Source organism: Centropristis striata, chromosome 6 (assembly GCF_030273125.1).
Source record: "Centropristis striata isolate RG_2023a ecotype Rhode Island chromosome 6, C.striata_1.0, whole genome shotgun sequence".
Taxonomy (NCBI): Eukaryota; Metazoa; Chordata; class Actinopteri; order Perciformes; family Serranidae; genus Centropristis; species Centropristis striata.
The window spans coordinates 26,606,285-26,632,169 of NC_081522.1; the positions used below are offsets into that span (position 1 = coordinate 26,606,285).

General features: G+C 38.4%; 1 protein-coding gene across 1 annotated transcript; it reads left to right on the plus strand.

The window, feature by feature from the left end:
* The first annotated feature begins 1,596 nt into the window (after window positions 1-1,596).
* snrkb (SNF related kinase b) lies at window positions 1,597-25,359 on the plus strand. Its single transcript, XM_059335321.1, has 5 exons — window positions 1,597-1,761; window positions 3,980-4,377; window positions 4,999-5,393; window positions 16,719-16,860; window positions 21,721-25,359. Exons 2-5 carry the CDS (start codon window positions 4,142-4,144, stop codon window positions 22,778-22,780), a joined length of 1,833 nt encoding a protein of 610 aa, XP_059191304.1. The 5' UTR covers window positions 1,597-1,761; window positions 3,980-4,141; the 3' UTR covers window positions 22,781-25,359.
* The last annotated feature ends 526 nt before the right edge of the window (window positions 25,360-25,885 follow it).

Genomic DNA, 25,885 nt, shown 5'->3' on the forward strand with positions numbered 1-25,885 from the left:
AGTACAAGCATGTGCATGCCAGTGTGTGATGCTACATTTGACATCAGATCAAATAAACTGACACTGAAACAGACTGATAAACAGACAGAAACACAAACACTTACATTTACATGATTAGGCTGCTAATAAATATATTTTGAGACACTGTAGAAAATAAAGAACGAGAAAGAAAAAAAGGGAATACAATGTGGCTTTTTCCGTAGTAGGCGACACTCCAGTTTTTTAAGGGTTAATATGGGTATAAATAGAAAAAACTTTTTTTTAATGTTCGAGCGTTCTGTGTGAATTCCGGCCTAATGAATAAAGTCATTACAAAAGAAGCATCTCAGGAATGTACGTTATTATGTATGTTATGGCACATCTCATTGTGCCTCCCTGCTATTTAGAGAGAAAAAAACACACATGAGTCAGTTATATAATTTGTGGACTTCCGAAGCATTCATTCAGTGATTTTCCTCTCTCCACTGCGTACGAGAGGCGCGCGTCCGCTGCTGCTGCTGCTGAAGCCTTTTTTTTTTTCATTTAAAGAACTTTATTGAAAAAGGTTGCACATACACACAATTATATATAGAACAACGGACAGTGCTCCAATATATATGTATCATGAGAAATAAATAAATAATAAATAAATCATAGTACATCAAGGTTATTATTAGTAATGCCAGTAAACTTAAAAAAGTAGAGAATATACATAAAATGACAGGAAAAAAAGGGAAGAGAATGTAAATACATTATTCTTCTTTGAAAAACCTCTCGTATATATCTGTAGATGTAGTGCTTTGTTTAGTGTCAATTAATGTAAGGGATTTCATGTACTCTTTAAATCAGGGATGGGCAACTTAAATACTGGAGGGGGCCCACAATATTTCATAGACACTACCTATACTACTCACTATGACGAAACTGCAATTTTAAATATGTTTACAGTGCAGTAATTTAACTCAAATGCATGTATAACAGTATAAATAGGAATACAAAAGCAAATAAAAAATAACCACTTACTGTGATTTCTTTTTTTTTTCCAGTGCAAGAACAGCAGACCAACATTAATTGCAAGAAGGAATTTTGTGCATTTTTACACTTCACTTTTAAGATTTCATGCTCAAATGCAAGTGGTTGTACTGAGGTCCACTTCAAGAGAGGGTGCGGGCCGTATGCGGCCCCCGGGCCTCCAGTTGCCCATCCCTGCTTTAAACTCATGCAAGAAACTTCTAAAGTTGGCTGGAGTTTTGGAGTATTCGCATTTGTGCATGTTAAATTTGCCATACAAAATGAATAGGTTTGTAATAAAGGTGATGTCATTTAAGCCATGGACAAAATACATGATCACACTTTTATAGTCAATTAAGAGGTATAGCTTGATTTTACACACTATATATTGTTTAAATTGAGTCCAGGAATTGATAGATTGGCTACAGTGGTAGAATAAATGAGCTATGCTGCTGCTGAAGCCGCGGGAGCGAGCTGGAATGTATTGACGTCAGAAGGAAGCCGTGCACTCGCACTCGCGCACGAGATGTTCCGTCCCACTCTGTCTTCTTTCTGCGGCGCGCGCTCACACGGCTCGAGACTGAGGAATGAAGCGAGGCGGTCATGAGAAAAGTATGTTACACATGGAGCTGAACATGGAGTATTATAAAAGAGAAGGAGAAGGCGGCGCTGGCTTTTTCTGCGTCTGAATCCATCGGTGAGAGGCTGTGGAGTGGCGGGGAGAACCGCTGGCTGAACAGCTCGCAGCTACGGGATATTTACACAACAATGGTAAGTTGGACCGAGGTTACGTGTTGTTGTTGTTTCTAGGTGCCTCTGGACGGTGGATTCTGTGGCTGTCAGTGTCGGCTTGTTTGTAAAGGTGTTGAACAGCAGCAGAAGGATGACTACATACGTATGTGCCAACTCGGGACTGCAGTTGAGGCCAAGTAGAGAACAGCTGGCCTTACTGCAAGTGTATAGCAGCCAGTAGACAAGATTACGCAGTGTTATGGATCAGATAGAACTGTAGAGCCAGGGATATCAGCGTATATTAACACGGCGAGGCCTGATCCTGTACACTTGGCCCTGTGAAGCTGGGAGAGATGCTTTAACCCTTTGATGCACAACATGGCTCTAAAGTGACCTGACTAAGTTTTTATATTCTATATCTTTGCTTTGCTCTTTGTTTTTTTTTATCACTACACTTCTAATGCACAAGGTCATTTTTGACCCATGTTGTGCATTAGAAGGTGTTTATATATACATCTGACAAAGAAGACACAAATATTAACTATCCTATTTTGTTAAATTGGTGTTTTTCCAATGGAAATTGTCATTTGGTGTCTCTAACAAGTCTCAAATGTTAAAATATGTGATTTTCCAATGTAATCTGGTGGTTCTAACAACTCTTTTAAAGTAAAAAAATAAAGACAAACAAAGACGAAGACAATAAGACAAACATAGTTACACATATACTCGAATTGTTAATTTAGTGTATCACTTTTTGTATCACTACGCTTCTGATGCACAAGGTCATTTTTGACCCATGTGTGTAAACTTGATGTAATAATACAAAAACTATTTTTCTTCATAGAGTATGAAAGGAAAAGTGGATATAATGATCTGTTGTAATAAAAAAAAAGATATTCAAACACACAGCCAGCATTAAATAACATGGGAAATTAATGCAGGTCATATTGGACCAATGTTGTGCATCAGAAGGTGTTTATATGTTGTGCATCAAAGGGTTAAACATGTGGGAAAAGGCTTAATGGGAATAGTGATGCTGCTGTCATATAGTGATAAATACACTCTTAAAAAATGTCTGTAGATTTTACGGTGAAAAACTGCTAAACCATGACAGTAAAAGACCGTAAACTGAAATATGGGTTAATTCAGTTTCAGTAGCAATGAAACACTGTAAATGTATATATCAGACAAAACATTACTTTTTACATTTTAATTTAAAAAATCCCTTTCTCCACTGTAAAATACACTGGCGCCATGTGGGTAGCAAAAAATATACTGCAATATATATACAAGCCATCATTTTTGCATTTATTTTTGTAAAAAATACTTTTTCACTGTTAAATGTACTAAACACCATATCTCCAACAGAAATATACTGTAATATTTAATGGTAAAATGTTTAATTTATGCAGAATTTATAAAGTATTTTCTTGTCAATTATATGGCAGAACAGCATTTCTTTTGATGGAAAAACTTTATATTTTACAATATGGACTAAAATGACAATCTTAAACAGGAAAACAACAGTGCTAATATAATTTTACCGTAATATTACAAAAAGTTGCACCATATTTACTACAGTAAAGTTTTGGCAACCACAGCTGCTGTTTTTTTATCGTAAAAACAACAGCTTTTTTTTTTTGTGATGTTACACATGATAAGCTGCTGACAGTGATGAAGGTGAATAGGAGGAGGAAGAACAGCAATGAAGTTGACAGTGGTAATTGTATTGATGACATGGTGATGAAGATGATGATGACAGCTGAACTTGTTACCCAGGGGAAGATCTGATGATGACATCATTAGGTCTGATGCCACCTTCTGACCCTCTTAGACAAACTAAATACGCACAAACTCACACTCTTGTGTACACTCACACACATACATACATTATGGTTTCCTGTTACAGTATTGATTCGGGGTGCCATTTGTGCTGGATGGGTGTTATTTGAGATAGAGCCAAACAAAGCCCTTCAACATCACAGACAATAACAGAATATTTGACCCTCTACTGCTCTCATTGTGCCACAATATAATCTTGTACATTGCAATCACGACTTAATTTAGGTTTGTTCTGTCTTCTCCTTGTTCCTTCGTGAAAGATATGAATAATCAATCTATTTCTGGTCCAGTACTTGACGGGATGAGGCATTAGCTGCAGCTGACCTCATCTAAGCTTTTTTCCCTCTGGGCCAAGGCCAAAATCATCAACACTGTCATTTTGGCTCATTGCGTTGTCTTTTTTTTGTCCTTACAGGCAACCTGTCATCAGTGAGGAACTTTGCTGCCCTGCACCCCTTCCTCCCTCTGACCCTGACACCTTGAAATAACTATTTCCCGTCTCCTGTTTCCTTTTATTCATCCTGACGCCCTCCCGTTCAATTCCTCTTTCTCTCTGAGTCCCCGCTTTGTTTTAAACATGGACTCCTCTGGAGAAGTAACCTCAGTTCGGGATGGACATCTGGACCCCAGGAGCAGCCCCGGTCGCTCTGATCTCAGCGGATTGTACCACCTGGGTCGGACGTTGGGCAGGGGCCACTTTGCTGTGGTCAAACTGGCTCGTCATGTCAACACCGGGCAACTGGTTGCTGTCAAGATGATTGACAAGACGAAACTTGATGTTATGGCAAGAAGCCACCTCTTACAGGAAGTGAGGTAAAGAATACTAATTATTATGAAAGACAAAGGTTGAGGTAAAAATGGAAAAATAGAAGTGGGAGCACTTTGTAGCTATTTTATAGGTCAGATTTAATTGGATTTCAAACAGACATACTGATTTTAGACTGTGTGTAATCCATTTGAATCTTATCTAAGCCAAAAATGGAACAAGAAAAAGATATATTAAATTTAGTCTTAATTCTAAGATGACCTGAAGGAGTTGCACTGCAAAAAAGGTGTGTCTAAAAACACTAAATCTGAGGGAAATGATCTTCCTGCATGGACAGATAATTTCACTTGACAAGATTTCTTAAATTATGATTATTAAATCTAGAAATAAGCATGTTGAATGCTTAAAATAGGAGAAATTAACTCTTAAAACAAGATAAATTAAAGCTGCAAGCAGCGATGAACTGGCCCGAGCAGAGTGACCTGACAATTATTTGTTCATTATTTGATCATTTCCCTCAGATTTAGTGTTTTTATCTTGTTTTTAGACACACCTTTTTTCCAGTGTGCACCACTCAAAGCATCCTTATTTAAAAGTCTATTAAAAGCTCATATTCTATATTCCTCAGATTACCCCAAAGATTATTTTACCATACTAATGATTTCCAGGTGCATGAGGCTGGTGCAGCATCCCAACGTGGTTCGCCTCTACGAGGTCATAGACACACCCACCACCCTTTACCTGGTCATGGAGCTGGCTGAGGGGGGCGACCTCTATGACTACATCCTGCGCCATGAGGGGGGTGTGGCTGAGGAGACTGCCAAGCGGCATTTCGCCCAAATTGTGTGTGCTGTAGGGTACTGCCACCAGCTCCACGTGGTGCACCGGGACCTGAAGCCAGAGAATGTGGTGTTCTTTCCCCAGCAAGGGGCTGTGAAGCTGACAGACTTTGGGTTCAGCAACTTATTCCAACCCGGAACAATGTTGGCCACCAGCTGTGGGTCGCTGGCTTACTCCGCACCAGAGATTCTGCTGGGAGAAGAGTATGATGCTCCAGCAGTAGGTAAGAAACAGAATATATATATATATATTTTTTGCATCTGGTAATGTTGAAACTTAGCTGTTGGTTTCGATCAGTGGTTCCCAACCCTGGCTTGGGTTAGGGTTAGCAAGAGAAATCTGAAGAGTTGCAAGGTAATTAGCAAAAAAGAAGAGCAAAAAATATATACTTGTGCTGAGATTTTAATTTAGAATTTTAATCGTGATCGCGATTTTGGCCGCCACGATTAAATTAACCTGATCGTCGGCAATATTTCCATTTTAAAATGCGGCTCTCCTGCATATTTAATCAAGCACTTTCTACACCAGTAGTCCACTGACCACCAGGGGGCAGGGCCGTTTTTTCTCCCCTGAAAAAAGCCTGGTTGCTGATTGGATAGAACACTAAGCAGGATGTGACGTAGTACTCAATGCCACAACAACACACGCCATTTGTTAAAGCCGGCGAAGCAGTGTTGCCAACTTAGCGACTTTGTTGCTATATTTAGCGACTTTTCGGACCCCTTAGTGACTATTTTTTTTAAAAAGCGACTGGAGACAAATCCAGCAAATTCTTCTGGTGTTATTGGAGACTTTGGAGACTTGTTCTTACTAAGAACGAGTTGAAGCGGCACAGTCCCCCTGCAGCAGTCTTTCCCAGCTGCAGAGCTGGAGGGGATGTTAACCCCTTAGCGTCCAGTCTGCAAATTGCTAATAGGCTAACAGTTAGCTCTGTAGCAGTACAGTGTGTATGTGCTGCTGCTGCAGGAGGTGTTCACTTAGCGATCTCTGTTTGTTTACAACAAGCACCTGACACTCTGTACACACACTAAAAACTGTTCCTATTGTTTGTTTAAAAGTAGTGCAATAAAAATACAGATGTTTTCCCTAACATGATGAACTAGAAAATTTCCTCTGGGGAAATTCTGAAAGGGCCACGGGGGCTACTGCTGGTGTGTGTTCACTATGATGAGATTCTTCAGAGATTTCTTATGCGCGCATTTGTGTGTGTGTGTAGCGAAAATCGCATAAAGTTACCTGTGTGTGTGTGTGTGTGCTCGGTGCGATTGCATCGTGGCCCTAATAATCGTGATTAATAATCGTGATTACAATATTGATCAAAATAATAGTGATTATCATTTTGGCCATAATTGTGCAGCCCTACTTGTGCTGCCTCCGGTTATGTTTATTTTATCAATATTTCCTTGAAACATATTTTTTAAACACTAAACACATGCAGCCAGTAGCTGTGTTTCCATTGACGTATTTCATGCCCATTTTAAAGACGGCAAAATTCAAAATAACTTTCTAAATGGGCATAATAGTTTTTATGCTCTCTTGTGGTAGTTTTCACTTCTGTAAAAAAAGACTTAAAGCACTAAATGGGATATGGAAACACCTTTCTGGTGTAGTGAATATTTCACCCACATGGCCAATCAGCTGTTTCTGCTGTCTGTATTATATTAATAGGTCCATTCTCAAATGTTCTGTTGTAGAAGGGTTAGATGGCCAAGGACACTTTCTTGTACTTTCTTTTTTTCTTGTTGTTTCTTCTTTTACTGGTGGATTACAGCCAAGCTTAGCCTAGATATGGCAAACGACATAACCCAGTTTTTACACTCCAGAACAGCTGGTGGAAACCTAAAATCTTACATTAACTGCTCCGGTGTTTTTTTTTCACATGAGGATCACAGATAGTGCAGGCAACAAAGAAGTCTTATGTTAGGGTATATTTAGTAGCTGTCCTGGAGCTTTTGGTCATAGAATAATCAGCAGATGAGGTTAAGTTGTTTGGTCATGTGGTGTTTTTTGATACAAGAATTAATTCATGGCAAGGAGTCCATATGCCAAATTCAGTTGGAGGGCTATGTTGTTTTTTAACAGTGCCTGTGTGTGTGTGTGTGTGTGTGTGTGTGTGTGTGTGTGCATAAAGGTTATAATAGTTTTGGTCTTTTCATTAGTTTTAGTTTTAATTTCATTGTCAATTTTTGTTTTCAAATTCAGTTAGTTTAAATGAGTTTTAAGAGTGAGTTTTAATTAGTTTTTATTTTTGGGAAAATGCTTAGTTTTAGTTTAGTTTTTATTAGTTTTAGTGTTAGTTTTAGTTTTTTTGTAATGGGGTATTTGTTGGGTGTGAGATTCAATAAGGTCACAATAAATGTTTCCTTGATTTCCTTTGTCTGATCCATCTTAGCCCCAATAAGTTTATTAAGTCATAAAACCAGATGGATGAAATAGATTTAATATCAAGCAAAAAGGTTTACGTATGAAAAAAGTTGACAAAGAAGAAAACGAAGGACATTTTCACTATAATTTTAGTTAGTTTTGTAACCACAAAATTCAGTTTCAGTTAGTTTTTTTTAAAAACTCTCGTTTTTATTTTTATTTCAGTTAACGAAAATGTTTTTTCAATCCTAGTTTTCGTTATTTCGTTAGTTTTCATTAACTATAATAACCTTGGTGCGCATTCATCACTTTCTGTATGGCCACATTTGTCCCCTTGACCCTGTGTGTATAATCCTGCCCATTTTCTTGCATCTTAGTGTGTGTTCTTGTGCTCCGTACCATTCCATATTTGTGTGTGTGTGTGTGTGTGTGTGTGTGTGTGTGTCCAGAAAGGATTAGTTCGTGTATCTGGGTCAGTCTGAGCAAGCCATCCAGTCTAGAGCCAACCGGGCACGTTTTGCAGTGAAACCAAACACTGCAGCTCACCACACCACACGCATAGCAAGCATTGTGTGTGTGTGTGTGTGTGACAAGGGACACACAGCATGTCCACTTGAGGGAGGCTGGTGGTCCTATCTGCTAAGCTGGTCTAGGACGGATTTTGGCAGGGTTTGGGTGCCAAAACCAAATACTATTTATTCTGGTGAACACAAAAGAATCCACACTGAATGATGCATCCCAACTGCAATTAGTAGCTGCTCTTGTGTAAAAACCTGTCACAACCAGTGCATGTGGTATTAAGGTAACTAGAAATCTAGAATATTTATTTTTTTCATATAACCTCTTGCTTATAAAAGTCTTGGTGGGATTGTCTTCTTTTTGAGTCAGGGACATGTAAAGGAGTGGTGATGTACACTGCTCACACTGCAGCCCTAACATCATCATGACTTATTTGTTGCAATAGTTCATTTCTTCATTTTAGTTCCTGTTTCTAAAAGTGTCCACACGAAGGGCGTCCATTTAAATCTACTTGTGTGTGTGTGTGTGTGTGTGTGTGTGTGTGTGTGTGTTTTTATCACATCCTCCAAGACTCTAGGCCCAAGTGCACGTTCTATTTTAACACCATTCAACCTGTAGATATCACAGTTACATCACTTTGTGAGAAATATACACTCCCATCACCCACTCACACAGCCATAAATATATGTGTGTGTGATAATCCTGAGCTGCACAGAGGAAGAGATGTCCCTTAGTGATCTCAGCTTAGGGAGGTGACTCATAAGCCCGTCTACACACACACACACACACACGCACACACACACACACACACACAGGCACACAAACACACAGTGCTCTGTGTCTCCTTGATATTTCTGTCTGTAAACAGAGTGCTGTTTTATTCACTGCTGAGTATCTATATATGTGTGCTCTGTTGTAGGACATGGTGTGTTTGATGATAGTCATATGATGTGGAGGAGAGGGTGAATTCAGTCTCTTGACAAAGGCAAACACTGCCTATGGTTACATAATATGGAGGTATTATGTATTACTGTGGGCATTGCATGTGGGTTTTTGGCATTTAAGTGTTAATGTAAGGCTTCATGTTAGATACATAGACTTTAGACAGTGGAAGGTCATCACTACTGGGCGTATTACATAGTTGCCTTAAATTATAAAAGTTATTTATGTAAGATTTGGATAGAACAGGGTCAGCATGGTCTGTAATGGACTAAGGAGCAAGGTTATTATAGTTAACGAAAACTAACAAAAATAACGAAAATGAGATGGTTACAAAACTAACTAAAATTATAGTGAAAATGTCCTTCGTTTTCTTCTTTGTCAACTTTTTTCATACCGAAACCTTTTTGGTTGATATGAAATCTATTTCATCTATCTGGTGTTATGACTTAATAAACTTATTGGGGCTGAGATGGATCATGCAAGAACCCTAAAAAACTCCACAATTGACTTGTGTTACGGCTCAGTGCCTGGTGCCTTCAGGTCCCTGTCCATGCCTCCGTTTGGAGCATCTTACCACAGCAGTGTCCATGGAAAATGTCTAGATATTATCTCTTAAATTAAACTCTTGTCAGCTGTTTTTGTTGTTATCATTATATTTGTCCAGACAAATGTACCTTTAGTTGTACCAGGCATTAAAATGAACAAGAAATTGAAGATCCTCTAATAATTTTTTCCATGACTGTTACCTTCAGTGAGGACAAGTAAGTGGTTTTCTGTCCGATTTTTTGTAGCCAATCACATTTTAATGACAGAAGTTTACGTTAAGTGAGGCTCTTAGCAGGAGGAAGTTCTGGATTTGGCAGATACTATAAACTCTCTGGGCACCAGCTACACACTCGAAAAACTCCATGATGTGCAAATAGCATTTAAAGTGACTGTGACATATGGTTTTGATATAAATATTCATCCTGAAGTGCATTAACTTCCAGAAGAAAAGCAGCTAATAGTGACGACTGGGCTTTTCTGGGCCTTTTTGGTTGTTATGTGGTCCACTTGTCTTATAAACTTGGATAATTGACTCAAGCAGACATCGTAATGTCACTTTTATATTTTTTTGAGTCCAGGAAAAATGTAGTTGATGAAATAAAAAGATGCTTTCAAAAACAGTAAATGTCAGATTTTGGTGTCAGAGTATTTACAAGATGAAAAAAGTCAGACACAGTATGAAGTCTGAGGTCAAGTTGGGTCAGAGCTCTCTGATGTGCCGCCCAGTGTCCACAGAGTGTGATGAATGGAACCACAGCAAGAAGTTTTATTGAGAATAATGACTTTCCATGCCTCCTCTTTGGCTGGCCGCCACATCAAACACACCACTCATGTCTCTGCTCCAGGGTGATGGTTGCTTGTTGTCCAGCTCAGAGCAGCTCATGGAAAGCCCCCTAAACATTCTGTCTAGATCAAGAAGGAATAGCTGAATAACGGCAGAGGTTTTTCAGACAAAACCTCTTTGTCAGTGTTTTCATATCAACCTAAAGGCTGCTGAGCTGTTTTTATCAACCAGGACCTTTGCAGAGCTTGCAAAAGTCACATTGCGGATTGCACAACATTTGTGCAAAGGTGCTGTGAGGACACATGAAGTGGACATTAACTGGCTACCTAGTTGACAGTGAAGAAATGTATTTATTTTTGTCCTAAAATCTGATGCTTCATCTAAACCCATTTTCCATAAGAAGGTCAATTTACTTGTCTTAGGCCCCGTTTACACGAGGACACTTGCGGGTAAAAGTGACAAAATATTTTATCTGAAGTGCCTTTCGTTTAGACGGTGATGCCGTTTTTGGGGCTTAAAAACTCAAAAATCTGAAACTAGCCTCCAGAGTGTAAAACTGTAATCGCTCCACCATAGCGTGTCCGTCTACACTGCCAAGACACAAAACTCTGCTCAGATCTGCTCACGTCACGTACGCATTTACGTCACATACATGCTCCAGTACAGGGAAATAAACAAACATGTGGGATTATTTCCATGCGTCGGACCTTCAAGCTGCTCTGGCAGCTCTAATAAACTTACAGGAGTCTTTCCACCAAATGTACAGGATATGTACAGATAGTATTAGTGAACAGAGAAGGATCTGTAATTACCTCTATCACATTTTGGATGCACCAATTGGTCGGAGGCGAGCCAGATGGCTTTGGACGAGACCTGGGAGATCTAGTGGATGGTGGAGAACTTTGTGGAAGGAGTAGCTGATGAAAATGTGTGGCGTGAAAACTTCCACATGCCCAAAGATGCTCTTATCGCTTTAAGTGATGCTGCCTGGCATGATACCCAATCCAATTCACACACATTTTCTTTCCCTGCATGCACGCAGATTTCCTCCCTAAAACGATCGTCTAAACGTGGAATAAAAAGTGAAGACATGACACCACTTTTAGGTGTTCTGTTCAGACGTCATCATGTAAACGGAGCCATACACGGTACCTATCAGCGTGTGAAAACGGTTGTGTACTGTCTTCTTCTTTTCAAAGTTTGAGAAAATATCCCTGATGATGTCATCAGGGAGAATTTAATAAAAGATGCTATAGTGTTGCATTATGGAAAATGTAGGATCCAGTTTTTTGGTTGAATCTGTATCTCACAAGTCTTCTATGTAATTGCAGCATTAACATCAACTCCTGCAGAGCTCAAATCTTATATGATTATAATTGCTAGTTTTAGAGATTATAAACATATTTTTAGGGCTTTGGTGAACTTTTAAACTGCACAGTTAATGTATAAAAAAGTTCAAAATTAGAGTCAGCCCTTATGAACCAAGAGAAATCTTCATGTTTAGAAAAACTGTCTCACTGTCTATTTTTTCATTTATTGATTGAATCTATGTATTTAAGTTGAACAAGTGGAAAATGACCGAAGACTAAATCATTTAAGAAAATTTAAGTTGTCTTATATTATTCAAGAAGTTCATCTGATTCCTAAAGCAATTTCTAAAGCTACCACTGTCAGTAGAAGGTGACTACATAAAGTCATACAATTAGTCACAATTAGGCCTAGCTCGGTTAAAGAAAAATGCACATCTGCATGCAAAGTAAATTGACATAATGCTGTGTTTCCCAGATTTTCCCAAATGATTATGTCAGAGGTAGAAGATAATCATATTAGAATAATAAGATTTATCAAGATCTTATAAAAAAAATGGCTTCATGGTCGAGTTCATATGATATATTATGCTTATCAGTGATTAATTGAACCGTTTAATCGAACTACTGCTGAGTAATGAATGCTGGGATACTCTATTTTTGTCCTCCAAATGTGGTCACAAAAGAGCTGCATATTTTTGTCTGAACTTGGAGGTCCCTTTGGAACTGGGGCTGCCCTTGTTGACCTTTTATGACGTATTTGGTCTTGAAATGCGTACTTCAGAGGAGCAGAGTCTAAAAAGGGCCACAGCCCACCACAGAACCAGGATCCGTCACTCAGCTCCTCAGGTTATTATAGTTAACTGAAACTAACGAAATAACGAAAATTAGAATTGAAAAAAACATTTGTGTTAACTGAAATAAAAATAAAAACGAGAGTTTTTTAAAATACTACAACTAACTGAAACTGTATTTTGTGGTTACAAAACTAACTAAAATTATAGTGAAAATGCCCTTCGTTTTTCTGCTTTGCAACTTTTTTCATACGTAAACCTTTTTGGTTGATATGAAATCTATTTATCTGGTTTTATGACTTAATAAACTTATTGGGGCTGAGATGGATCAGACAAAGGAAATAAAGGAAACATTTATTGTACTTTTTTTAATCTGGCACCCAACAAATGACCCATTACAAAAAACTAAACTAATCAAAAACTAAAACTAAGGATTTTCCAAAAAATAAAAAAGGATTAAAACTAGCAAACTCACTTTAAAAACTCATTAAAACTAACTGAATTTGAAAACAAAAAACACATCACAACGAAATTAAAACTAAAACTACTGAAAAATCCAAAACTATTATAACCTTGCTCTGCAGTACTGCTTAACTCTGTACACAAGGTTTTGTATCTTAACATCTGGTTTATATATACTGTGTGTGTGTGTGTGTGTGTGTGTGTGTGTGTGTGTGTGTGTAGTCAATGTTTGTACTGTCAGCATGCCACTAATGCATGGTGAGAATGTGTGATATTCCCCAGCGAGCAGAGAAAAGTACACTCCCAGCACTCAGTGGCTTCTCCTCACTGTTGCATAACACTTCTCCACCAGACTGAAATGAGCGTGCCCGTGGGCGTGCACGTGAGCGTACATTGTATGGTGAGAACTGAGGGCCGTTGTTTGGACCATCATGAGTATAATGTGGGACAATGGCTGAATGTTTATCAAACATGGGGCTGGTACGTGTCAGAATCTATGCATAGATACAGATCTGTGTTTGGATGTTTATGGTGTTCTGAAAGACTTTTTCCATACCGGTCTACCTTATCTGCTTTGGATATTATAATGATAAAGTCGATTTACAATAGCAGGTGTTTGACATTGTGCTTTTGCTGATACAACTATTTATTATTGCTCAGTAATCTCACTGTACTAGTACTACTACTACTAATAGTACAGTTTATTTGTATAGTACCTATAAATAAAAAGCAGCATTACAAAGTGCTTTATAAAGCTTAAAAAACAACAAAATACACAATAATGTTTGAATAACTAGACAAGCAAAGGAAGGAATAAACTTGAAAACTACACTGCCCTACAAAGTCTCACTGCAGTAACTACGCAAAGGGTAAAACTGAGAAAAACTGCTTTTAAGTTTTTTAACGTTTTTTACTTGGCCGGCCAAATGGGTTATAGGTAGGTAAGTGATATGACACTTATTTCTACATGTATTGATGATGTCATTTTTATGCTCAAAAATCATGATGATATATTTGACCTTTGACCCCAAAAACATAGTTACTACATTGCTGTAAAAGGTTCTAACAGTAATGATAAACAGAGTGCAGTAATTTATAATTATCCCTTTGTGTAGTTACTGTAGAGAGGCTTTGTAGGGCAGAATAGTCCAGATCTCTGCAATGCAATGATTATTTGTATCCTTAAAGCTGTGCACATTGCACAATTACATGTGTTATTTTAAATAGCGTGAAGTAAGTTGGCAAGTTGATTGCACAAACAATAATGCTGCATTCTTCTCTGATCTTATCCTCTGTACATATGCTCTCAGAAAAGCATGATGATATCAACTTTCAGAAAACAACAACGAAAAAACAATTCTGTGGCACAAATAGCAAGATTTTGCAGCAAGGTAATAAATGTCAGAATTATGAGTTGTGCTCACACTGTTCCAATGCAGGCAGCTGTGAGGCTGCACTGAGTCACAGTGGTGCTTTGAGATAAATGCTAACGTCAGCACACCAACATGCTCACAGTGAAAACACAAACCTGCTGATGTTTAGCACATATAATGTTTACCCTGTCCACAATATTAGATAGATTACTTTATTCATCCCAGAGGGGAAATTAGGTTGTCATAGCAGTCCCGTATTTCAATACAATAAAAAGGATACAATGGAATAAAATACTGAGGTAGAAAAAAACAAAAACATAAATAAGAATAGCACAAGGACATTTAAAAACACATGATAAATATATAAGGTGCAGTGGCAGGATGGTGATAACGATATTGATATGATAGTACTGTTATTGTTACTGAACAGTATAAACAGTATATGATAATATAATAATATTACAGTACGTATGGAATATGATATAATCATATATAATAGTAATAAAAATATGACCCATATAATAACGGCATATAGTAAAAAATAAGAATGGTAGCAACAATATATAATAATAATAATGATAATATACACATATAAATGTGTCATGTATTTAGCCTGTGCTAGGTGTGCATGTTAACATGGTAACATTGAAGAAAAAAAAAACTGAACGCAGCCAATAACAAATAACGAAACAAATGTGATGTTAGCATTTATTAGCTATGTGCTTAGTTTCTAGTGTTACATCACAGCTAACACAAACGGAACAACATGTGCAGTGTTTTTTTTTTGTGTTTGGGAGAAACACAAGGACAGAGAGAAAAAAAAAAGAGGGAAAGCAAAATCATTCTCAGAATATCACAACACCACAACAAGCTCTCTGTCTGCTATGGCCTTCAGCCCTCAGCTCCCTTCCCTGTGTGTGTGTGTGTGTGTTTCCTTGAATCGGTCGCCATAGAGTTCTCGCCTGGTTCAGGCTGTTCTGAGTCTGAATGATCCTCCTCTCACTGCATCTGCATGAGGATGAGGGAGGAAGGGAGGGGGGAGAGGAGGAAGGAAAGGGAGGAGACACTAAAAGAACACACTGTCAGCAGTGTCGGTCGCCACCAGGAAACGTGTTTGTGTGTCAGCGTGTGTGTTGAGTCAGGGGGTCAGGTGCACATGGCCCCGCCGTCTGCAGATTAGGCCTCAAACTTAGAACACATAAATCCAGTCATCCAGCTGTTAGTCTTGCACTTTCCTCTTATATTTTCACTTCACTGAGGAATAACCTAATGTAACCTAATGTAACCTTCTGTACCGTGTGGCAGGAAAACCACCTGATCTCTGACCTTTCCGTCTAGGACAGGGCTGGGAAATTAATTTTCCCAAGGGGCCTCATGAGATACTGTGAAGTAGAGCTGCAACAATTATTCAATTAATCGAACAATAATCGATTATTTAATTAATCGTCAACTATTTTGTAAAATTGGTTTGAGCAGTTTTTTAAGGACAATAAGTCCAAATTCTCTGATTTCAGCGTCTTCAATGTGAATATTTCTGGGTTCTTTGTTCCTTTATGATAAACTGAATATCTCTTTGGTTTGTGGACAAAACAAGAGATTTGAGGACGTCATCTTGTGGTTTGGGAAACACTGATTGATATTTTTTAACATTTTATTGACCAAACAACTAATCGATTAATCGTTTAAATAATCAACAGATTAATCGATAATGAAAATAATCGTGAGTTGCAGCCCTGCTGTGAAGGTTGCGGAGGGCCGGACCAATACTCTGAACTAAATTCTGCTCAATATGAATTTCATCCCATTATAAAATGCAGTAAACAATATGGTTTTGAGCTGTTAGTGGTAGGAATATACATTATGAACAGACTATATTAATGTGGAGTTAGTCAAATGTAGCAGTAATAAAATGCAAACCACAAAAACAATAAAGAACATGTTAGGCAGTAGACAAACAATTTAATTACCCTGTGCAAAAAGCACAAGTGTTTTTAACAAGATAAATCTGTGCAGGCGCATGTGCACGCACGCACATACGTAAATCGCCTTCAGAATAAAAGCACTGCAATCGTATTGATTTCTAATTTCTGGGTAACCTCACGCGGGCCGGAAAGGGACAGCCAACGGGCCGGATGTGGCCCCCGGGCCGCCTTATACCCAGGTCTGGTCTAGGATGTGGAGGAGGCAAGAGAAAATCACATTTAAAAGGGACTTTTAATTTGAAATGTCTCTTTCATATACTTGCACTAATTTTGTACTGTTTATTATGCACTCCCTCATGTAAACATCGTACAGTATTTACTTTTGTATATTATCTATCTATCTATCTATCTCATGAACTACGAGGCTCACAGAACTCTAAATATGACCTGATAGCAGAGAGATTTTAGGCTTTTTTAAGGTTTGACATGGTTTGCTATTTAAAGTTGATTTTTTTTGCTTTTCTGTGTGTTCCAGATATCTGGTCTCTTGGGGTGATCCTGTACATGTTGGTGTGTGGAGTCCCTCCCTTCCAGGAAACCAACGACAGCGAGACTCTGGTCATGATTCTGGACTGTCGATACTGCGTCCCCGAGCATGTTTCAGACGACTGCAGAGAGTGAGTCCTGCTGAATCACGCAAACATACATCACACATGATCCAGCTTTACTTCCTCCACCCCGATTCCAAAATAGTTTGGATGCTGTGAAAAACAGAATTTCAATGATTTGCAAATCATTTTCAACCTACATTCAGAATTTGATGCATTTTTGTTTTTTTTTTGTTTTCTGCAGCATCCCAACTATTTTTGGAATTGAGTTTCCAGTTGACAGGTCTGAATCATATCTAACAAGCAGAATCCTCCCTAAAGCAAACTCTTGTGGGTGTGTGACATAATGTGAATCAGCCCTTGACATGAAAAGGGTTGAGAACCACTAGGTTAGACCATAGTTATTGTTATTGCAGCTTCAGGAAAAAAATATATTTTTCTTCATTGTTAATGAATTGTTCATTTAAAGGCCAGAGATTTTCTGCTGTGACATAGTTGTCGTGGTTTAAGAAGCTGCTGACCGTAGAATCATCTCATTTGTGGCGTTTCAGTGGATAATATCAGTGTCCTAGTCAACTCGGAGACTCCTCCGCCCTGCAGCAAGCACAGTTCTTGCTAAAATGGTGAACACTCTTTTGGTTTTAAACAGTGAGTCAGTGCATTTACTTGCAGTTTAATTGAGCTATGCTTAAGATTCAATTTTGCATCGAATCGCACTTCTGTCTCTGTCCCAGTTTACATGCAACTGAGAAAATCGAATAACTGACGGGAACGTGTCCTCCTCCTCAACACTAGGTGGCAATATGCGTCGTTTCAGCGGGTTAATACGGCCCCCTTTCCCATTGACCTATTACGTCATAATAAACAAGTGGAGAAAGGCAGGAAACTGGCATTTTTGAACAACAAGATGTTTGGTGATTTTGATGCTGTTGGAGGGCTACAACGTCTTCAGTTCGACACTTTGTGCCGTCGCTAATAATAATAATGACCCGGACTTCTCGTTCTTGCCGGATGGTGATTGTCTTCTTCTTCTGCGACCGGCTTTCTCCGATGTCTTTGTTCCGGGGTCATACGCCAGTGAGGGGGGTGGGGGGTGGAGCCCACATGTGTTGTCTTGTCTTACATGCCAGTGAAAAAAATCGAATTCCAATCACATTATCTGGGTCTCTTAACTCATTTACATGCACTTCAGTTGTTCACTTATAGTCGGATTAAGGCAATAATTCAGTTTTTCAAGTGTCATGTAAACATACTGATTGTTATGAAAGTATGTACAAAGTACAAGTAGAAAACATCTGTCTCCTTAAACTCTATTTCAACCTTGCCAGTGGCACACAAACACACCCTTGGAATGAAATACAACTCACATGCACTCGTGTGTATTCTCACTTCACTTTAACTCCTCACACCTCCGACCAAAACACACACACTGTGTTCTGCAGCTCAGCTCCCAGGACTACAGCGTAAACACCAATAACTGAGGATCTGCAGGTCCTAAAAAGTCACCTGAAACAGGCCTTGGGAGGTATTCAAAAGTAATATACAAGTGTCTTAAATGTATTCTGCTGCCCATCATGGACAGGGATGCCAGTAATAAAAGTATTATTCTTATATCTGAATGCAGGCTTTACTATAAAAGTGGGATTGTTTTGACAGTTGACTCATGCACAGGAGATTTCAGTCAGTACCCTCAGACCTCAGCAAGCACTGTCACTACTGCCAGCTGTGAATTAATCATTTTTAATGGGTTAATCCCCTCACCCATTTTTTTCTGCTCATCCCGGTTCCATAAATGTAATTAATAATCATTAGGAAGTATGTATCCTGCCCGGAATGACTGAAAAAATTTTAATAATTCTAGGTCATATTTTCTCTACTGGTTTCCCAACATGTCTGACTGTTAAACAGAAATGAAACATCTAATATGTTGCATTTCTGCATTAAAATGTCTCATAACAGCTGTTATTTTGAGTTGGTTACCTATATTATCACAGATTTACACAATGTTCAAACCTTGAGGAACTGTAATTGTATTCAAGGTATCGGTCTGTTACATCCAGTCACTGTCAATGGAAAAATCCAGTCTTGAGCCTCATTTTGATGATAAACTTGTCACATATTGATGGGTTGGACGTTTGGATCTCAAGTTATCAGAGAAACAAGCTGAGCAAACATCAGCAGCCTCCAGCCTCTCCACCAACAAGCCAAACAACATCAGAGAAAGACACATTTTAACATGAAACAGCTTTATTCACTGTTTTCACTGATTTGAATCACCAAGTCCATTTGTTATAAAGAGGTGGAGGCATCTGCGGATAACGATGAACACAGGGGAAACTACTGTGTCTTTTGTTACTGTTATTGATTGAGAGACCTCTAGCAGCAGAAAATTACAGATATGTTTAAGTCACATTCAGTGGTTTTACAAAGGTCTTTAAAAATCGTGCATGTATTACGTTGAAGCCAGCAGAAAACTATGATATAAAATGAAAATATTTAGATTAAGTCTACATGGTACAGCAGGCTGCTCCATGCAAATCAAATGAAAAGACCCAAACCAACAACTAATAGATATATCTGATTTCTCTGTGCCACAGAGCTCCTTTGTTGTCCAAAAACAGCTTAAAACACATCAATGAGCCACACTGTTGCTGTGGGTGGCATGCTCCTTGATTAATAAGAATACATACTGTGTTTGTTTTAGTCAATTCTACACCATTATAGCCAAGTCATACTCTGCATCCGAAAACATTCCCCACAAAATGTCTAAATAATATTTGATAAAACCAATAGAGCAGTGAAATTACAAAGCATTCATTTCATTTTTTAAATGAGATGAAGTGAGCCATTAAAAAAAAATGTTTTATGCAGGAAGGAATGGGCTTCAGAACTAAAACACAAAAGACAGAAAAGTCAGACAGTATTTAGTGACAAATGGTTTTCTTGGTCTAAAATAAAGAAGAAACCCAACCTTGTCCTTTTAAATATGATTGTTTACACTGCCCTACAAAGTCAAACTGCAGTAACTACATTTTGGCGAAATTGAGTTAGAATTAAAAATGAAATCCTTGATGTCTGTTTTATCTTGTGACAAAGTTTTAGATTTCAATTTTTCTTCATTTCAGAGAAATAATGATATAAAAATTGCAGTAACTACAAAATAAAACTCAAAACCAAAGCAGCAGCAGTAAGTTCACTTTGACTGTGATACAGTGTAGAATGATAGAATGAAATAAAATATAAAGATAGTGATCAAGTCAAAAAGTGAGATAAAATTATATTAAGTCTAAAATATACAAATATTTGAATAGAGTTGTTGAACACTTTTAAATACACTGATAACAAAATCAATTTAAAAATGTTTATTCACTGAAAACAAAATATAAAAGCTGAATGAAGACAGCAACATTGTAGTTACTGCACTCATTACTTTTAGAACCTTTTACAGTAATTCAAAACCAAAGTGCAGTAACTACATTTTTGGGGTCAAAGGTCAAATGAATCGTATGATTTTTGAGCATAAAGATCATCAAAGTAGAAATAAGTGTCATTTCATTAACCTTCCTATAACACATTTGCCTGGCCAGTTAAAAAATGTAAAAAAAATAAATAAAAAACTTTAAAGCAGTTTTTCTCAGTTTAACCCCTTTGTGTAGTTACTGCAGTTAGACTCTGTAGGACGGGATGGGGGAATCAAATATGTAAAAGTACAGATATGTGGCTAAGTGGTTAGTGTAAGGCAGCACAAACAGAAGAGCAGCAGTGCAGGTCGCATGTGTAAAACAACAGCTGTATCTGCATGCAGTTCTTGCTCTGAAAGCCTCCCGAATGAACGCCTTTATACACTGATTTCCTGTTCTCTTGAAGACGTAAATACTCTCAGCCAAGTGGTTTGTTAGATTATCTGCAGCTGCAAACATTTCCTTGAACATCTGAAGCAGCACTTGTCATATGACTTAGCCCTAGGACGCATGACGGTGTAGCTGATTACATGAAAGGAGCAGAATAGAACAGAAAAACCTTCTGGATATTAGAAACTCATACAGGTTTTAACTTAAGATGACCTATACCAGATCTATATCAGATAATTCTCCATGTCAATTGAGTTGATCACAAAAACGTGATGCAAAAATGAAAGCAAGCAAAGAGCAGCTTCTATCCTTTCTATTAACCCATAAGAATCCATGGTGACACCCGTGTTACAAACACTTTAAATCTTCTAGAATCTCCCATATTCAGCTTTATGCTTCACCTTAACTCATTAAATCCCTAAGCGACGTATACTCAACAGCCTGGTGTGGTGGTCATGTGACTGTGACAGGAAGTGACTTCTCCACAATGTGGCTGTGACTGGAAACAGAAATGTGAAAAAGTAGCTTACTTTTTGTTACCAGGCTTAGTTTAAACCCATTTAACAAATCTAATCCATTTATAGGATGTCCTGTATTGCATTTAACTTGTTCTGACCATATTTCCTGAACAAATTAAAATCACAATTTTGATATATGTTATGGAGATGCAAACAAAAACTCAAATGGTTATTTGTTTTTATTTATTATTATTTTGTTACTTAAAAACAAATCTGAAAAATAATTTATTGTTAAACAGCACTATTAATGTCACAATTTTAAAATATATGGTGTGGAGATGCAAAGAAAAAAAGCAAATTTGTGTTTCTGTAAGCAGAAAATGTGTCTAGTTTTTTTTATTTTAAAATAAATATACCATACCATCACACCATAAACGCCCAATGTAACGTACATGTCACAGATCTTTGACATTTAGGGGTAGTTTTTTTTAAAAACATCATAGATTTGTTTTATGTGGTCCACTTGGTCTGAGGTATATCCCCCATCATTTTCCTTTAAGGATTACTGGGTCCAGGTTCTTATTGGTTAAACAATAAACCTCTGTGTCTCTCCCCGGCAGTTTGATCTCCAGGATGCTCCAGAAGGACCCATCTTGCCGTGCCTCACTCGAGGAGATCGAGGCTCATAAATGGCTGCAGGGGCTTGATGACCCCTTGCTCAGCCCGGAGGCCCCACCACACTGGCTATCAGGGGCCCTCTCTCCAAGCTCTCCCCGCTCAGGACCTGAGTGTGGGGACCTGCTCGCTGCAAGGCCCCCGGCTAGTCATCAGGCTTTCCCTGGTCCCTGGCAGCCCAGCCTCAGCTTCACCCTCCGTCCACCTCCGGCTGAAGAGCCTCCGGTCACCAAAAACCTGCCAGCATTACAGCAGATCTGTGAGGAAGAGGAGGAAGAGGAAGAGGAGGAGGGGGAGGGCAGTTTGAGAGAAGATGTTGAAGGATCTTTGTTAGTCGAAGTGCCAGAAGAAGCTGAGGAGATGCTTGATGGTGCAGATGATCATCAAGAAGAACAAAAAGAAGAATTAGGAAGCTTCGTAGAGATAATGGAGGAAGAAGAGGAGGAGCAGGAAGAGACGAAGATGGAAATGGAGAAAGAAGATGGTGGCTGTGTGATTTCAGATCAGCCAGTCAGTTATGGAGACAAGCCGGTGAGTCCGACACCTGAAGTCCCACCATCGTCTCTGCCTGGTTTGAGGGTGCCGTGCTGTCAGGGCCAGCCGGACTCCACAAGCCCAGGAGAAGGACAGGACCAGGAGACAGAACCTAACAACAACAACAACAAACCTCCTCCTCTCCTCCCTGACTCCTCTCTTCCCTCCATCCACGAGTCCTCTTCCAGACTCATCCTGGATGAAAAGGCAGCGCAAAAAACAGGAGATGAGAAAACAGAGGAGGCTGGCAGAGATGACCTCTTGACAGACAGATGTCAACCCCACAATGCCCCGGGGAGCAGGGAGGAGGCTGCCCCGAGGCTGGAGCAGGGGAAACGGCACAGCATAAAGCTGCGTGAGAGACTCTTTCAGTTCCCTCTGTGTGAGAAAGCTCTGGCCTTCAACATACCGACACACAACAAGCCCAAGATCCTGCCGCTGGCTCAGTACAACTGCTGCCATGTGCTGTAAGTGAAACACGCTGCCTGTGATGTGATGTCGTGCTACTCACTCACTTGGGACATGCAGACGTTATAACTGGTGGCTGGCTACACAGAGCACACACACACCTTGTGAAGTGGCAAAATGCAGAACTCCCTGCTGAGCCGTTCTGCTGCAGAGACCTTGAGGCAGGTTAGCGAAAGGCCTCTCAGCATGCAAACACCCAGCGTGTACAGCTTCATACCTACAAACACTCCATCCTAGCATTGTGCTCACACTGCAAAAAAGGTGTGTCTAAAAACCAGATAAAAACACTAAATCTGAGGGAAATGATCTTGCTGCATGGACAGATAATTTACCTTGACAAGATTTCTTAAATTAAGATTGTTAAATCTAGAAATAAGCATGTTGAACACTCAAAATAAGGAATTAAATTTAAAGTGTTTTTTATTTTGGTAAGAAACAAATAATTGTCAGGTCACTCAGCTCGGGCCAGTTCGTCGCTGCTTGCAGCTTTAATTGATCTTGTTTTAAGAGTTAATTACTTATTTTAAGCGTTCAACATGCTTTTTTCTAGATTTAATAATCTTCATTTAAGAAATCTTGTCAAGTGAAATTATCTGTACATCCAGCAAGATAATTTCTCCAGATTTAGTGTTTTTACCTTGTTTTTAGATACATTTTTTTTTCCAGTGCATGTAATAAACATCGTGTTAAGCTAGAGGTGGTGTACAGCACAGTGATCAGACTTAGTAGAACCTCATGCATTTGCTGCTGCTACAGGAGCAAACCATAGAATAACAATGACCAGACTGGGTCCAATCTGTAGTTTAGAAACAGTACTGGACCTACAGGAAGTAAAAACACCAAGGGATAGACTTAATGACTGCAACAGTTTTTATTGAATAAGCTATAGTCTGTTTTGTTTGTTTAAAAGGTGCCTACAACGATGAACTGGGTTTCATACTGTATGTGGCCACTGTGTCATTTTGTTTCTGACTGTAAAAAGCTCTAAAGTCAGAATGATAGCACTCCATGATTCCATATTTTATAATATTAGAATAAACTTTGAACCAGCTTCTGCTACAGAGTAGCACTTGTTTCCTCCTCCCTTTGCACAACCTGCTTCTCTCATTGCTCCTAATATAAGCTCTATTAAAGAAAGACTGAGACTGTTATGATATGATATATGATATGATACTGTGTAATATATGCCTAAGACTGAAATGATGAAATGATGTTCTGTTCTCTTAATCCTTAAGTCTCATTGATATCATGACTTGTCCTAACAGTGTATAATGCTATTGATAGGATCATTGATTATTGATTGGGATGCAGGTCTTCCATTGTATTTGAACTTTTTATTCATACTGAACAGTTCAATAGTTGATCATAACAGTTATATTTTATGCAGATATTTGCAGAAGTTTCTTGATTTGTTTATAACGTGACAAAGATATTAATTCTCTGCAGAGATATGTGACTTTGTGCATGTTGTTACTGTTATCACAATATACCTCCATGTGTCTTGGATGTGACAGGACATTGCTCTTGTGTACCCTGAGATAACCCACTGATTGATGATTTGCACACAGTACGACTACTGTAGCTGGTAGCTTTCTACAAGCAGTATCCTTGGACTGATGGAGAGATTTATTGCTCTCCAGACCGAATGATGTGATATGTTATTGTGTAGCTGAGGGGGTCCCTCTGTATGATAGTATTTTACCATACAATGCCTGTGTGCTTCTATATTTTCTCATACGCACTGTGTTTTTCTCTTTTAAAGCTGAGACAGGAAGTGTAAAAGAAGGCCAAAGCTGTACAAAGAGCTAAATCTTTCAGTAAACAGAGCGTATTCCTGTCGGTCACTACAACAAATTGGATTTTTGTCGTAGGGCCTGTAATCGCACACTGCAAAAAAAAGTGTTTTCTAAAAACCAGATAAAAACACTAAATCTGAGGGAAATGATCTTGCTGCATGGACAGATAATTTCACTTGACAAGATTTCTTAAATTAAGATTGTTAAATCTCAAAATAAGCATGTTGTATGCTTAAAATAGATAATTTATCTTGTTTTAAGAGTTAATTTCTTAACACTTCTAAATCTAAAGTTTTTTTTTAACAAATAACAAAAACAAATAATTTGCAGTGCACTCTCCTCGGGCCAGTTCATCACTGCTTGCAGCTTTATTTTATCTAGTTTTAAAAGTTAATTTCTTATATTTGAATTTCTTATTCAACATGCTTATTTCTAGATTTAACAATCTTAATTTAAGAAATCTTGTCAAGTGAAATTATCTGTCCATGCAGCAAGATCATTTCCCTCAGATTTAGTGTTTTTATCTTGTTTTCAGACACACCTTTTTTGCAGTGCACAGTCCCAGCCTATATAAGGAGAAATCTGATTATCACTCATATTTCATCAGCCATGGAAGCATAAAATCTGTGCAGAAGTGGGATTAAATCTCATTATTTGTTCCTGTGTGACGGCAGCCTGACTCTCCTCAGTGTGTCTGTGTCTACTGACCTGCATTGTAGCTAGGACCACGTCTCCATGGAGCCATGAACCTATTTTTCTGTATTTATTTATTAAAAATGGATTAAATCAACAGGGTGGTTGTGTGCAGTGTGCTGTTATTGTAGAAAACATGGATCCATTGCATCGTTTGAAAATGTGCACCACTAAAGAACATTTAAAAGAGCACACAGTTTGTTTTTGCCCTGGGGTCATGTTCTTTAGCCCAGAATACCTCAGGCATTCTCTGATAGACGATGACAGACGATGTCATGATAGACGATGACAAGCTGCTCTGATAGACGATGACAAGACAAATGTTGTTGTGAGGACTAAAAGAATATTTATTATATGAACACAGACTGGTAGAAGAAACATTTACATTCTTTACTTTAGTAAAAAAAAAATAGCAATATCACAATGTAAAATACCCCATTTCAAGGTGTAAGTCTTGCATTCAGATTCTTACTTAAAGGGGGCATAGAATGCTCATTTTCAGGTTCACATTTGTATTTTGGGTTCCTACTAGAACATGTTTACATCCTCTAATGTCTTGATTTTTTCTCATACTGGCAGTCTGAATTTTCACATACATGTGCATCTCAGTATTAGAATA